The sequence below is a fragment of the Pseudoliparis swirei genome, chromosome 4 (assembly GCF_029220125.1).
Source record: "Pseudoliparis swirei isolate HS2019 ecotype Mariana Trench chromosome 4, NWPU_hadal_v1, whole genome shotgun sequence".
NCBI classification, from domain to species: domain Eukaryota; kingdom Metazoa; phylum Chordata; class Actinopteri; order Perciformes; family Liparidae; genus Pseudoliparis; species Pseudoliparis swirei.
Window position 1 is genome coordinate 17,924,474 of NC_079391.1, and position 15,868 is coordinate 17,940,341.

At 41.3% G+C, this 15,868-nt stretch overlaps 1 protein-coding gene across 2 annotated transcripts; it reads right to left on the reverse strand.

Annotated features, from left to right (window-relative positions):
• Positions 1 to 2,866: 2,866 nt before the first annotated feature.
• Positions 2,867 to 15,451, reverse strand: rbm26 (RNA binding motif protein 26). Of its 2 annotated transcripts, none has more exons than XM_056412997.1 (22): positions 15,034 to 15,451; positions 14,687 to 14,805; positions 14,449 to 14,567; positions 14,226 to 14,317; positions 13,860 to 14,137; positions 13,173 to 13,451; positions 12,816 to 13,067; positions 12,034 to 12,174; positions 11,782 to 11,922; positions 11,476 to 11,584; positions 11,199 to 11,355; positions 9,690 to 9,881; positions 8,587 to 8,685; positions 8,422 to 8,490; positions 8,207 to 8,305; positions 8,009 to 8,083; positions 6,676 to 6,843; positions 6,311 to 6,415; positions 5,984 to 6,187; positions 4,922 to 5,008; positions 4,557 to 4,670; positions 2,867 to 4,027 (listed from the first exon to the last, which is right to left on the reverse strand). In XM_056412997.1, the coding sequence occupies exons 1-22, from the start codon at positions 15,090 to 15,092 to the stop codon at positions 3,938 to 3,940; spliced, it is 3,048 nt and encodes a 1,015-aa protein (XP_056268972.1). In that variant the 5' UTR covers positions 15,093 to 15,451; the 3' UTR covers positions 2,867 to 3,937. The 2 variants fall into 2 exon arrangements, with proteins under 2 accessions (XP_056268972.1, XP_056268971.1); XM_056412996.1 differs by having other exon boundaries at positions 8,587 to 8,688.
• Between the last annotated feature and the right edge of the window lie 417 nt (positions 15,452 to 15,868).

Below are 15,868 nucleotides of genomic sequence, written 5' to 3' on the forward strand. Positions count from 1 at the left end.
AGAACATTACTGATACATGAGAACATTCCTGATACAGGAGAACATTCCTGATACATGAGAACATTACTGATACATGAGAACATTCCTGATACAGAAGAACATTCCTGATACAGGAGAACATTACTGATACATGAGAACATTCCTGATACAGAAGAACATTCCTGCCAACCGCAATAAGACTGAACAATAAATCACCTCTGGCCAGATGCTCCTCAAATTGAACATCAGTAAACCTTGCCCCGCTATCACTTTATACTTAGATACACTGTATATTCTTCCATTTTCAGAGATTTTTACATTTTCATTTCCTTTGTTATTTAAATTCTTAAAAGTAATATGCCCTGCTATTTTATTGTATTGAATATTTGTAAACATGTGTTGCTGCTTCACAGAATTTCCCCCTTGGGATGAATAAAGTAATATCTAATCTAAGTACAGTATATTAAAGAGGGACTAAAACCCAAAAGTAAAATTTTAGGATATATTGTCTCCAAGCATTGCCATATTTTTAGTTTCAGTTTTAGTAAGCTGAAACTCCCTGGAGAATAGTTTGATCAGCAGGTTTGGGGCCGCCGTGTTTTGATTCATTGATGCCATTCCCGTTAGCAGACTGACCTGGGGTCTGGTCAGCAGACAAGATTAAAGGCCTTCGTTATGTACTGCTCACGCAGCAGTATTTACAGACACACTGAAGATGATGGAGAACACGGTTTTGTCTTGCAGCCAAATAATAGTGAAAGATTAATTTGATAAAACACACGTTTTTGTGGTGATGTTTTACAACTGAGGCTGATTCCCCACCAAAAACAGCAGCTCCGGTTACAGAAAAGATGGTGTCCCCAAACTCAAATTATCCTGAATGACTATGTCGATTATGATTTAGGGGCTGCTAGTTTTATCTCAAACTGTGCCTTGCTTTGTGACCAGGGGCCTTGTGTTGTTGAAAGAGTTGTCGGGGTATAAATACTAAATTAATCATGCTTTAGCTCAACTTGCTGGGGACTGAAATTTGCTTATGGAGGGCCATGATCACATAAAATATTAATGGCTTTACAGAGAACTGGCATTTTAGCAATGGGGGCAAGGCGTGTGAAAGCGTAGAGCAGTGTGTTGGGAGGGGTCACTGTTTATCTGAGATCAGAAGCACCTTCCTCATAGCTTCACATTAAATGGATAAGAAACATACAGCAAGTGACTAAAACATTGTGTTCGCACAAAATTCAAGAATTTTGTACGTATTATTCTATAAAATTGTCAAAGTGCTAATTGGTATTAATTGACATGCAGCAATGTTTTTGTGTTGTGAAAATGTCAGGATATTCAAATTAATATGAATAAATACATTATAAGCCTGTAATGTTATTCATTTTCATAGTTGTTGCATTTGACCGACTTCTTGAGTCCCCGAGGGTCTAAAAGAAACTACAATCCTTTTCCCTGACAGACATCAAGTCTCCAAGCAAACAAAAGTGATCCTTTCTTTCCCAGCAAAACAAACTTTCAATTGCATCTTGCTACACCACTCACACAAAAGAGAGAATAAAAGAATCAACATCACAGCTCGTTCTAAAATGTCATGCCATTTGTCTCCTCGACACAAATCAGAAAGCAAAGATTTAGATAATGGATGACACGGATGCTGTAAACTTGTTAGCTATATTCTCTGAGCTCACACCGAGCATATAAACATCGTATACCCGCTGAGACACAAAGGGAGGCTGGGAGAGCTCTCAGACATCAACCACTGAAGTAACACGAGATGACATGGGGCCAAGTCCTGAATCTCCTTTAACACATTTATTCATGTCGCTGTTCCACAAAGCGCTACTAAACAATTGAATGGAAATCTTGGTATTTGTGTTGACATAGCTACCAGTTTACATGACAAATAAAAGCTACAGGTCTGTGACACAACTACAGAGATGTGCAGCTGCAACAGCTTGTTTGATCGCAAAAGATGCTTTGGTGGCTCCACGGTAGGTAAATGAGGCAGCAGAAGGGGGCATTTAATACTCCCCCACCGAGAGACAGAGGGATGAGGGAAAGTTTTCTGCTGGTGGCGTTAGGGGGAAACGACTTAAATGATAAACAGCAGATATTCTAAAAGAACAAATCAGATTTTTCACAATTATCTCTGCAAGCCTGACAGGCACCAGGGGTGGCCATGGAACACCAAACTGGTGGAGACTGATTGGGTTATTTGTCCTCTCTTGTTCGAGGCTGAATGATTGTGGGAGCTGTTCTGTCGAGAGCCTCTCCGCAGGTGTATACCAACTCCTTACAAGAAGCAAAACTCCTTTAACCTTGACATCCAGAGCCATATTTACATGTAGTTTGAGGAAAGCTCAAGTTGACACAGAGGGCATTTTGACATTGCAGTAGAAAAAGCAATGGAACAAAAAATGAAATGAATGGCGGGTTTCTATTCAGCCGAATCGGTTTCAGGGTTCTGGAGGTATGTGCTACATAAAAGAAGAACACATCCAGTCTACTCGGCTTCTCTGTCTCACTGAACGGTTCAACGTTTCCAAACATTGAGCTGAATGAGGCGTTCGTCCTATCAAGTATTGTCCCAAATGGCAGAAAAGCCTTGCAAGCTCCAAAGTAAACTGGGAAGGTCCCCACTGGAGCCCCCATGAGCACGTTGGTCAGACTCACGTGCTCATGGGGGGGACATAACATCACGGGTGTTTGACTAAGCTATGGGTCAGAAACAATAATGCCAACCATACTTATTCATATGTTGTTACCTGCAATGGCAAAAGCACAACACTTGTGATAGAAAGCAACTATTTTTTTTTAACGTAAACCAAGTTTTCTAGGATGTTTTTAAACTGACTAAATATAGAAAATAATTTTCTATATCTTAAAGTGTGTTTTACCCATGGAAACACAGCAGCAGGCATTTATTAGACAAAATAAACTATACAAATAAAACATTTATAAATAGTTCTCAAATAAAAATATCAGCAGTTTAAAGACAAATTGTATTACTGTAAATACTGAATGATATTTTAAGACGCTGTGGCCTCTTGAAGAAAGACGAGTTGGAGCTGGACACTGCAGACACACACACCTGCAACAAAAAGAACACGCTCTTAGTTCTTGTTGTATTTAGATCTGCTTTAGCCAAGTTGTGCAAATTGTTTTAGGCTACACACCAAGACATCTTTGCAAATATATACTGTCATGTTCTGCCATGTTCTTACCGTGGCACGGACAGTTTGAGATTACCGTACCGATCCAAAGCAAGAAAAAGAAGTGAGGTAGGAATTTGAGGAAGTTTGCTCTTTAGGGGAAGATGAAGTTTTTTTGTTTTTTGAAATGGTCTTTGTTCAGCTCTTTTAGGAGTGTTATTTTTTTCACTGCCATATACTTTTTTTATGTTTTCATTTTTTTTGTGGCAGGATGTTTTCAGACCATTTCAATTCTTTATTTTTTGTACAATCCAAAGTTAAGCCAAGAACTGAGAAGCCAAGCTTTCATACAAATCATTTGAATCCAGACATAAAATATTTACACATGAGCATTTAAACCAGTCGACTAACCTAACCTTTCCGCAAAAGCTACAGTCTGTCAATTACAACACAGGTTTTATTTTGTTTAAACTAAGAGTTCAACAACAGGTGTGATCTGCTGTCACATGTCCAGACTAATTACACATTTTGTGAACCAAAATAACAAAAAACAAAAGTGATGTCTACATTAAGAGCATTAAAAAATTCACCATTGTGGCATCTGGTATACATATTAAAAATAATCAAACTCGTACACGGTTCTTCTGCAAGTTACACATTTGAATGGGAAAAAAAGAAAATCTAGCCAAAGTAAAAAGTGCCGTGTTTGTTTATAAACAGGCATTGAAATCTTTTTAATTTGCTGGAATGAAGCTCTTCTTCCGAACCAACGCATCCAGGGAAGAGAATCCAACTGATCTTCATCTGCGCCAAGAGCGAGGCTCGTTGTCGTCTTCTTCCTCGTCATCATCCTGCAGCAATGCATCGTCACTCAGCGACCCCTCTGGGTACTGACGAGATGAAAGAAAGAATAAAAAACACTTAGGTGACGTGGAAAGACAAACTTATTTGGAGCATCATCAGCACTCACCTATCACCGTGTATTAAAAGGTCTTGGGAGTGACTAAATTCTCAGCTTGAGTGCATCTTGTTGCAGACGGACCAAGTGCTTAATGAAAGTTTGAGTGGAGAGTGGCAAGGAAAAAGCCATAAAGACAATCTTTGCTGAAATGTGTAATGGCTCCCTCTTGTGTTCTCAGAAAGTAACACTACAAGAAAGAGGTATTTATTGAGGTTTCCCCATATATCCAAGAAGAGAACATCCAAAGATCTCCTCGAAAGTAAATATTTCCTCCTGGAGCCATTTTCTAGGATCAATGGTCGAACTTTAAGTAGTAAGACCGATCCGACCTGATCCCCTTTAAGGTTCATCATCTATATATTACGTACGCAGAATCAACAGACAATATACTATACAGAGAAACATAAAATGGCAGCTATGAAACATTAATAAATGCAAAAAGAGAAATGTTCTAAAACCTCATCCTCCTCTGGTTCTGCGTCATCGGCATCCGCAGCACTGAGAGTCTTGACCACTTTATGCCAGGCCAGACGCAAAGTCCGGTTGTTGAACCTCACTCCATGAACAGCCGCCTACAGGTGGTCCAAACACAGGAGCATGTGGTGAGACGTTTTATATGATGTGAAAAAGGGCACAACAAGAACTGTGGAAATAACAGGCCGATCAAAACAGCAAGAAGACTGGTGCTCCATCTGGAGCAACGTGCTCATTATAAAAGTAAAATAGTGGAAAGTAGCTTCAACTGTTGGAATTCCAAGGGGCTCAATTAAAAAAAATGTATTCAAGAATATTCTCGTGCTTGCATGTCAGATAGTCGACTCACCTGTTCCGCCTCTGCTCTCGTCTTGAAAGTGATGACCGCAGACAGGTTGTTTCCGTCAATCTGGCAATCTTCAATCTCTCCGAATTGCTTCAAAATTTGGAAAACACAACATTGGTCACTCTGTAAACTAACTCACTCCTGTGCACATGATTGGAAACTGATATTGTGCATGTTGCTTTTCAATTAACAAAGCAAGTTTGTGTTAAATTAAGTGCCTTCTGGATCACATTGACAGTTTATATCTATATATATATATAAAAATATATATTTAGTTTTTGCTTATTGAATATTATTCTGGTGGTTGAGGAGTTAATAACTTGACTGTGTGAAATTAAGTTAGGATTCACTGGATGTGACAAACATTTTATTTGTGGGGGGCAGGTGACTTTTTTTTGCTCTGCAGCGCGCGAGACGGCGAGCCGAGAACTGTTAACGCGACACGTAGAGACAGAACTGACATGCTGTTGAGTAGAGCCGATCAATAACACACGGCTGTTTAGTTTAATAAAAGAACAAAGACGTCTTTAAGAAAAGGACCTTAAATTACTTCTGCTGTTATCTGTCGCGAAAGAGAAAATTACAGAGGGGCGGGAGAAGATTTTTTTTTCTTCAACTCAAAATTCTCTGGGAGCCATATGCCGTCACCGGAAGAGCCATAGGTTCCCGACCCCTGATGTCGATGCTCAATAGGTGGCCAGTTGCACTGTGCAGTCATAACCACTAGAGGACACTGTTGATTCTTTTGCTAAACTGAGCAAAAGTAATGGTCCCATTTGTATTAATCGTCAAAACTATGATGCATGTCATTTTTGGCCTGTGTTGATATTTAGACTTTCTTTTTAACACACTACACACAGCATTAATCCACAGTAAGGACGCGAGAACAGCTGAAAGCTATCCTTGTCATCCACTGAGTGTCCACCACCCTCAGCAGCAACACCGACAGAGCCCTTTAACACAGTCCTCTGATCCCCAACCAACATCTTCCATCAAACGGTCTTATTGGTTAACTGCAGATATTGCATCTCCTTTTCTCAGTGATGTCGTTATAGGCTGACTTACAGCAAAATGTGGCAGCAGGTCCACATGGTCTGCCTCAGTGAATCCAACGATGTCCACCGCTCTCGGCCGATGGTCCACGACTGCATGCAGCGACACACCTCTTCCCCGTCCTCTGCAGCCCCTCCCCCGGGCCCTGAGAGCACCCCGGCCCCGAGCGTGGACCCCCCGGCCTCTTCCGGATGACAGGATTCCCCTTCTAGCTGCCTGGGTAAAAACAACAAAAAAGGGATGGAAAGAACTTTAATAGAGCACAAATATCTGTCTGATATCACGAAAACACGCAAGTCGAGTTGTGGAGAGTTTAGTCTTTCAAGATTAAGACAATACCTCAATTTGCAGCTGCGTGTACTTCATTTTCAACAAAGCAATGTCCTCTCCGGCCTGGGTCTTCTTGTACAGGTCCAGCTCTGCGTCCAGAAGTTCCTTCTGTGCCTGAACACATTTCAAATCAACATCAGGAAAGACCACTCTGCAAGTCGGAAGTAATAAGCCAAAGGCAACGGGATGAACTGAAAAACGTGGTTGTTCTAATCCTTCAGAGCAAGGCAGCATATGCTGTTACATTATTACATTCATACAGCAAGAGAGGTCAAACAAGTAGAAATGCTAATCAAATAACAAGAACAGCACAATCTAGCTTTAAGCCATCGTTCTGTGTTGCATGGATGTCACTCGGGGGGTGAGAGCCCTACCTGTGCCTTGGTCTTGGCTGTGCGTAGCTGGTTGTTGCTGCCTGAGATTCCCTTTATCTCCTCTTGAAGTTTGGTGATGCTCTTGGTTAACATGCCTAAAGTGTCCATAATCTTGGCTTTATCCTCTGCCTTCATTGTTTTGTTCTTCTCAAGTTTAGATATCAGTAGCTGAAGAGAACGTGGGCAGAAACACAAAATGTTTGCATTGAATCCGACAGAGTATTTGAATAATTACAAAACACTGAAAACCACAAGTCACACAGAAGGGGAGAACGGGTAAGATTTGATATCTTTCTGAAAATATGGATCTTTCACTTCAAAGCCATAAACAACATCCAATACACCCATCTTTCCAACGCGTGTTCCTCCACTGGTCTCTAAACCGTGCATGTGGAACACCAGACCTACTGTTGCAAACGAATAGCCTATAAAGTATTTTAATTAATGCAAACACGTTTATTATGGCTGTATACCTACAGACATTTGCAGCCACATTCAGCCTACAAGACAGTCAAGACAAATGCACAAGAATATTCTCAATAGACTCGGCTCCCCTAGACAGTCATTAAATGTATATCTGTGCAATTTCGATTGACATGAATGTTTAACGCTATCGTGCTACATGTCCATTACAATGACAACGAATTTCAACAAAATTGGTTTGAATGCAGAAAAAGAAGAAAAAAAACACCAGCCAACCTTGATTATTATAACCAATTATGAGATTATTTAGAGTATAGACACTTTGCACAAACTTAATTCAGACCAAGATGAGTACGTATAAATCATTATGGGCCTTAATGTCTACCACATTACATGTGATGTACCCTTTAAATAAACAGTCCAGGCGTGTTTAGATAAGCTATGGCCTCGGAGGACGACATTAATATATGTATTTTCTTTAATTTCACTTTGAACTGCTGTGTTCATTTTGCAGTAAAGTTCTTAATAACATGAAAAAAGTATTTAATTCACACATGAGAATACAAAATAGGCTTTACATGTGGTTAACTTATATAGACCACATTATTATATAATTACCAGAAAACATACTATAGTGTGACATTTATTGTTGAAGCGTGAGGCTATAATGCCGAGCCATACCACAGACACATTGTTATCCATTTTCAAATATAAAACTCTAAGCCCTGGATTTTACATGTTGGCACCTGATCTTCAACCCTTTCACAAATATCACACGGGAATGAGTCCAAGATCCCAAACACTGCTTTGGTTTGTTTGTGAAGATTTCCCAACACAGTCGCTGACTTGGGGACTCAAGCTGTGACCCTTGAATGTACAAGCCATGGACCTAGACTCGGTGTTATCTTACCTTCTGTGTCTCAATGTGCTTCTCCAATATTTCCTGCTTCTTTTTTCTTACATCCTGCTGTAGTCTTAGAGCTTCCTGTTAAAGACATGATGGGAATGATTATGCACTGCCTTCTGTATTAGTATGAGAATCCAAAGGTGTTAGTGGCCTGAATTCTAAATCTCTCCACTCCCCATTTCCCACCATTCCTCTTCTCACCTGTTTCTTTTTCACAGCTTCCTCTGAGCTTTTCTGGGCTGCCTTCAAGGCTTCAGGATTGTATACAGTCTTTGTGAGGCCCATCGATGTAGAAAACACCTAAAATGTAAAAAAAAAATGTAAAAGGGGGGCGGGGGAAATAATATTTTGACAATTTTAAAGAGAAGATGAGAAACTGCAAAACAGAATGAGTAATGAACAGTGTGAACGCTTACCTTTTCAATAGGAGCTGCTGGTTTGCAGAACCCCAAACGGTCCTTCACCGACCCCTTTGAGGGATTCTGCTGCAAATCGGGAAAACATCGAAAATGTTTATACACAGAATCTGAAGATTTTTGCAGAGAATATATGCCCAAAAACTCAACCACACACACACACACCTGAGAGGCGACACTGGAATCTTGTAATGGCTCAGAGTTTGCATTGAGCAGGGGTCCAAGGCGATCTTTGACAGACTGCTTAAGAAACGCGTCTGAGGCCTGCTGAATGACAACAGAGATGTTAGTCACATGTCTGATACATGCAATAGTGCATTTTACATGCAATAAGGCACTGAACCCCCAGTTGCTTCCCGGCGCCACACAGCCTGCTCTCATTAATAACTAAGGATGGGTTAAATGCAGAGAACTAATTTCCCCTTGGGGATTAATAAAAAAAGTGTATATTTTAACATAGACACCAGTGTCAGATAACAACTCAAGATATTCCCTATCGTACTGAACTTGAGGTGCCTCTGTAACATCTACTTTATTTACCTCCTTCTTACAACTCCTTGAGAGTCTCAGTGAAATATGTTGTGTGTGCTTTAACTGAATGTGGAGGCTTCAATGGTATGAATGCAATAGTGACCAAATGCGAAAGCCAAAAGAGAACTCCTCAGAGTTGCATGTCTAAGTGTCCCTGAGCAAGAGGCTGAACCCCAGTTGCTTCACTGCAGCCCTCTGCTCCTCAATAACCGAGGATGGGTCAAACGCAGCAAAGAATTTCCCCACGAGGGTAAATAAAAGTGCAATTTTTTTTCCTTCTTCTTAGAGCAATGCTGGAGTGTCATTCTGACCATCGGCCGTATAAAAAAATAAGTGTGTGTGTGTATATATATATATATATATAGTCCATACAATTATGACATTATGAATCATTAGTGGTGATAAACTATAAAAATAAAATAATGTATGATGTGTAATACTCTACGCAAACATTAACATCTTCTGAAAAATGCAAGCTTCATTGCAAATACTCATTGAAACTGCAGGACTTATGTATGAAGAACTAATGTAGTCTCTTAAAATGATCTCAAGAACCATCTCAAATATGAATCAATAACATGGAATTAACTTCTTCAAGTGCATCCTATTTTAAGATATTTACTCTTTGTGGAAAGTTTGAGCCAGACAAATACTAACAATAATTTGTGGTGCTGTTAAGACAGAACATGTTATAACAACCACATGTTATGAGCGACGGACTTAAAATGAACTTATACCAGGTCTGGCTGTTGCGGAGGGTGCTGCTGAGAGATAGACTGGCCCTGGCCATCAGTCCCATCATCACGAAACCAGTGCACCCTGATGAAGCGGTTGTTGAGAACAGCCTCTGTGCTTTGCATAGCCTGCTTGGCCTCGTGTGGGGAGGCAAACTGGATCAGTGCCCCTTCTGGGTCATTCTGGAAGGCCACCTGTCCAAAAAAACATTTAGAAAGGAACTGTGAGACGCATGTTGGAGAACTGGAAGGTCACTGAACTTAACCCTGAATGGTGCGATTTTCACCAGAACAATCCAACTGTGTATGCTACTCGTTACAAAGTGGGTAGCTCATATCAAGCTTCTTAATTGGTTCATAGTCATGATACAAAATCGACAACGTTGCCCAAAATATGCGATCAAGCAGAAACACACAAACCACTGCAGCACCACCACTCAAAGACCATCTGATCCGTCTTGGCACAAGAGAGATTACGGCATAAAGTGTGAACCCCCTCGAGAGCAATTGACAACCAAATCTAAGAGACCAGAGAAGGTGGCGCAATATCCTCACCATGCCAAACACAAGAAGTTATCAAAGCCATCCTACTGAGGCAGGACAGTTGGTTGGCTCAGTGGTTGCACCTTAAGTGTCAACATACAAATAATCTACCTGTTGCTGTGATATATTAACATATTTGTGTGCCGTGCTATTGCTCAACTGCTGTTGTGGTAAAATGATGAGCAGAGACGTTGATTTGGCGAAGCAACCCAGCAGGAAGTGTTTTAATGAGCACAAGGCAACATTAAACAAGTTTTTTTAAATCCATCTGTCTCAAATATTAGCATATATTTGCAGTGTAAATGCAGCCCTCCCATCAGACCTTTCACCAATCAAATCAGTTCTTGGAGGCAGTAACCAGAGCGCTTCCTTCTTCCCAAACATGTGTTCTTTTTGGGGTGTCCCTCGGGACCGAGCTTACCGAAAGGACCTGGCACACGATTTACTCCGGATGGGTCAAGATTATCCTTTTCAGAACCCACTAGTCATTTGTGGAAAGTTTATGATTCAGTTATTATTCGTTCTAGTATTGCCCAAAGCCCCATTTCCAGTAAGCATCTGTTACACAACCAAGTATCATAACAAGTTACATAATTGTTTCTGCTGGCTAACTCTAAGGAGTTCAAACTAAGTTAGATGATTATTTCAAACACCGCAATACAAAAGTGCACGAAAGATGTGAGGCTCATTTCAAATAAGGCTTTTAGTAACTCAGACTTTTTTTAAGACGTTCAGTTTGTTCTGTAATCTTTGCTGGTTACAGTTTTTCTTTTACAGTTTAACCTTTTGATACCATATTTACTGAAAGACATTGTTCACAAATTAGTTACCTATTTTACTGCACCACTGATTGCACTGCATATTGTTTTACATTACATTATTGTTACAAATAATCCAATTATTATTTCCCATCATTTATTGGCTACTATCATTTAAAGCTGTGATCTATTGCACCACATAAAGACTGACCTGTAGGTTGACAATGGTGCCAAACTTGCTGAAATGCTCATTGAGTTTGCTGATGTTGTTGAGCTCGGGAGGAATTTGACGAACCAGCAGCTTGGCGTTTGGGGAGAATGGGGCTCTTGTGTGGTAGCCCTGGTGGTTGGGTTTGTTAAAATTGGGCCTGTGCAGAGAAGAGTTGAACAATTCAATGATGGCGGTATTAAACAAACCTCTGTCAACGGTGATTAACCACAAGATTTAGAGGCAGCACTTATTTTAATATGACAAAAGAATGTCTTACTTGTCGAACCAAGGTTTTATCAAGGGAAGACCTCCATCATGAGAGACGGGTGGTCTCTCCCTCAAATCAGATTCCATAACGATCCTCATGCTGTTGTTCAGGATGTTGTCTGGTTGGAAACAAACGGGGGCAGGTCAGTTTTTCGGACTACAGAGCACATCACTCAAAAAAGAGGGAAATATGTTTAAACAGAAATACAGTAGTCTGAACCGAATGCTGAGCATGATAATGGTGCGAGGGAAAGTGCACGCATGATTAAAGACAATCCATTCAAAGCTGAAATGGACCAGTTCACGTGAACAATACCTCTTGGTGGTTGGTCCACTTCCCCCATTGTGAGGCCAATCAGGTTCGGTCTCTGGGCATTGACCCGATGGCGGTAGATTGGCCTGGTGGTATTGGTGATGCTCGGAGCCTCAGGATTATACACATCTGTCTCATAGTTGTCTAGTCAGAAGAGAGAGGATACGTTTAATTCGTAAAACACAGAGTTAAGACAGAAGAAATGTATGAATATAAAATTAAATGTGTAACTTCAAAAACACACATAATTATTACCAGAGGTGAAGCAGGGCACTGGGGCCTGGGGAAGTGAGGAGCGCATCCCAGAGGTGACGATGGTGGGAACAGAGCTGGTCATGGAATTGGGAGGAGCATCCATGCCTGACGGTTGCAGTGGAGGAAGTGGAGGAGGAGGACCTGCGTTAGATGGAGTGAAACAAAAAGCTATAGAATGAAAAGTTCAAGGAAAACTAGTTAAACCTAAATCTGACTTGAACTGTTCCTCTGGGAGGTTACTCCATTTCTTGCTACCTGTTTTTAAGACTTTTGTCTTTAGTTTAAAACACAAGCAATATATGTGGGTTTATTTCCTTTACACAGAATACATCTGTATTTTTGCAAAACACAGATGTATTCTGATAATGGACAACTACTTATTTATCTGGGTTCGACAGTTGACCATTCTAAATGAATGAGCTGGCTAGATTAAATAAAAACAAGTCGAATTATATCTCCCGTTTGTCAACCATACCAAGTGTTATTGACTTTGACTCTTGGAAGCATTTGCCAAGTCATACCGACGGTGCGTCCTATTTACTAGAGATGGGTGCATTGTTTCAATTGCAAACAATCCTTGTGGGATGGTAATGAATGTTTCAGACATCAGTGAACCCTCAGTTACCAGGGAAAAGGAATGAATGCATTCCTTTATTTTGCGACACCTCGTCGGACATTTACTTACGAATTATGAAAAAAATGTGGACACTTGACATTCCATGGTAACAAATATCGCAAAAGTGATGCTGTTGGGATCTTCATAATTCCGTTGGAATTCCTACCTGCAACAGGTGGAAGGCTGGGTGGGAGAGAACCTGGTGGGAGAGAACCTGGTGGGAGTCCAGGGGGCCGCAGGTTCACGGGTGGTGGGTTCATAAGAGGTGGTGGGGGGCCTGGGGGCGGTGGTGCCTCTCCACCTGGGATTGGTGGAGGTTGGAAGGGCAGCATGTTGGGCAAATTGACATCCTCCACTACAACTGGGTCACTTCCATGGTCGAAAGGACACATGTCCCCTCTCATGCAGAAGCCCTTTTCTGGAAGAGATGGCAGACACATTTAGAACATCAATCTCACAAAAGCAGACAGCAAATTTTGTTTTCACACTTCAGATCTTCTTCAAGTCGTGCAGGCCTATTTACCATCATAGTCACGGCATCGCTTCCTCTGTTGAGGGGGGGGTCCTCTATTAAAAAGGCCACGATCCACAGGTTGCTCAGGGCGGAAGTCTGACCAACTCTCAGGGGTATTGTTACTATGATGATGTGTGGGAGCAATGACTGTAATGGTGCTGCTCAGTGTTGGCACAGGGAAATGTGAAGTGGTTGCAGTGGGGACTTGGACTGCTGGGGTAAAACAATCAGCATTCTCTGGCCTGTCCACTCGATCATGATCAAACTTCAACTTTCCAGAATCTCGTTCTGCAAACAGACAAAAAAGCAATGTTTCTCCACATCCAGTCATTGTTGCTCTATCTTGTCTAAATATCTGATCTACATTGTCTGAGCTGCTAGCACTACTGGAATGTGTCAAAATGTATATGTCAGTGCTAATTTGTCATTGTTTACAGTAATGAAATCCTAAAATGAAATTAATTCTGAAAACAAAAAGCACACTCGAATGTTAAATTTGGGGACACTTTGGGGACACAAACACACACACAATTAAAGCGGTGAACTTTTAGCAGATTGCAAGATTCAGAAGAACGGCGTTTCAAAATCCAGGTTTTGGTGTCATTGCTCCCTCCATAGGAAGACAATGGTTCCAACTGGCACAATGTAAAATCCTGTTGATTATGTGTCTTTTAGATCCATCAATAAGATTCTTACCTCTACTCCTGCTTCTAGACCGAGTTCTGCTGGGTGACCGGCTCCTGCTGCGATCTCGATCTCTATCTCTATCCCTGTCCCTGTCTCTTTCCTTATCCCTCTCTCGCTCACGGTCTCGGATGTGATCTTTGCTCCAACTGCGGCTGCGGCTACGACTGAAAGTGCGACTGTGGCCTCTTCTGCGGTTGAAGCGATCGCGGTACGAGTCCCTCCGTGGTTGCATGCGGTCATATTCCCTCTTTCTGGAGCGGTCGTCTCTCTTACGATCATCTCCTCTCCTAAAAGTTGGGAAGAACAAAATAATGACAATTAGTTCAAAGTAAATGTGTGTTGACAGACAAAGTTGAGACAAGCAGGTTCACTCACCTGATATCTCTGCTGTAACGAGAACTTGATTGGGGTGGGCTGTGATTCACCCTCCGAGGAAACTTCTTCTCCCGTTCGTCTTCGCGGTTTGTCTGGAAAAAGAAAATAAGTAACTTCATCTTAGATGGCCACTGACATGAATGGGGCTCCATATTGTTTGGTACCATAAAGTGCACATCTGATGGAACAAAAAGTACTCTTGAAATTGCTCCCCCTTCATTACCTCATCTTTTTTCGGCTCTTCCTTCTCAACTTTGATCAGAGAGGATGGTTGATCTGGCGGCGGGACGTAGTTTTTGTTGTTAATGGCTTCAAACAGCTTATCCACAAATGCCTGGGTCTCTGAAATGAGCCAAAAGTTCAAATACAGATTATTAATAAATCACAAATAAATAGTAACACACATAATAATAAAAAAGGCTTGCCAAGTACAACTCTCATGAAGCAGGGGGATTAAATACCTTTCTGGAGAAATACATCCAACTGGTCTATACATAGGGCTTTAAGTTCCTTCTCAGTTTTGTCTTTCTTCACCAGAGCAACAACATACTTAGCAAGGGCAGAGGGGTCTGCATCACAGCTGGAAATGTTCAGAGAGAAAAAGTGTATCAGAAAAACAAACATCACACAAAAATACTATATGCATGGCAAATAGCCGAGAAATTAGCAACGTTGTCGGTCACTTATGACACCTTCACGTTAGCGTGCACCGTGTGTTTCCCACAGGACTGGTGTGACTAAGACTGAACTAGAAGGGCTAAACTGAGTGGAGGAAACATCTGAGTTGCTAATAGCTGACGTTACTTACATGGGCTCGAGGGTTTCAGACAGCCATGTTTTCAAGGCATCAATGTTTTCAATGATCATTTTAGATCCAGCCGAACTTTCCCTCCACCACGGCCAGAGTTAACGCCAGCTGGGGTTGACACTGCCTATCATCGGCTGGGGAAACGAACCACTTCAGTGGTCTTCGGCTCGGCTGTGGTTTTAACACAGCCGCGTTAACGGTGGCTAACTGAGCTACGCTAGCATGCGTCTTTCCAGGCCTCGATCGTGCCGAACGGTCACTCGGCTCTCGTGGTGTATTTTAATGTAAATGCAGACGTGGTGAGTCTTTTGTTTACCAACATCCAACCAACTAAACCTGGAGGTTGTAAATGTTTCTTCTCCGTTAAAGTTAATGGTGCACCCACGCTTATCGTGCTACTTTATCCCCTCTCACTAGCTAACATGCCATGGCGACTATTTACTTCCGCTGGTGTTCTCGTTGGCAAAATATCGCGAGAGCACCTCACAGTACCGGACACTCGAGCAGTTTCTCGGTCGCTTTCAGTAGCTCCACGCCACTGCAGGACAGATTGAACGTTTGTAACCAGATGTACCGAAATACAATTTTCTAGTTATTTACAACAAATAAAATATCGTATAACCCATAATGAACAATGTTAGTTTAGGGCAGTGGTTCCCAAACTTTTTCTGTCAAGAAAAATCTCTTTGGTGATATATGAACATTGTATACTTATCTGACTATATTATACTGATTTGTATGCTCTTTTTATATATTTGAGACATAATACGTCAACTATTTGGTATAATATACTAAATCAGTGTGAATGCAGCAACTGATGCACATAAAAAGTTAA

What these genes read in the sequence shown, in the direction of transcription:
- rbm26 (XM_056412996.1), bottom strand. Translation starts at nt 15,092, where the DNA reads ATGATCATTGAAAACATTGATGCCTTGAAAACATGGCTGTCTGAAACC. An exon ending in TCTGAAACCCTCGAGCCCAT is followed by an intron (nt 14,806 to 15,033) that starts GTAAGTAACGTC and finishes GAACATTTCCAG; the next exon opens with CTGTGATGCAGACCCCTCTG. An exon ending in GCGATGCCGTGACTATGATG is followed by an intron (nt 13,068 to 13,172) that starts GTAAATAGGCCT and finishes CATCTCTTCCAG; the next exon opens with AAAAGGGCTTCTGCATGAGA.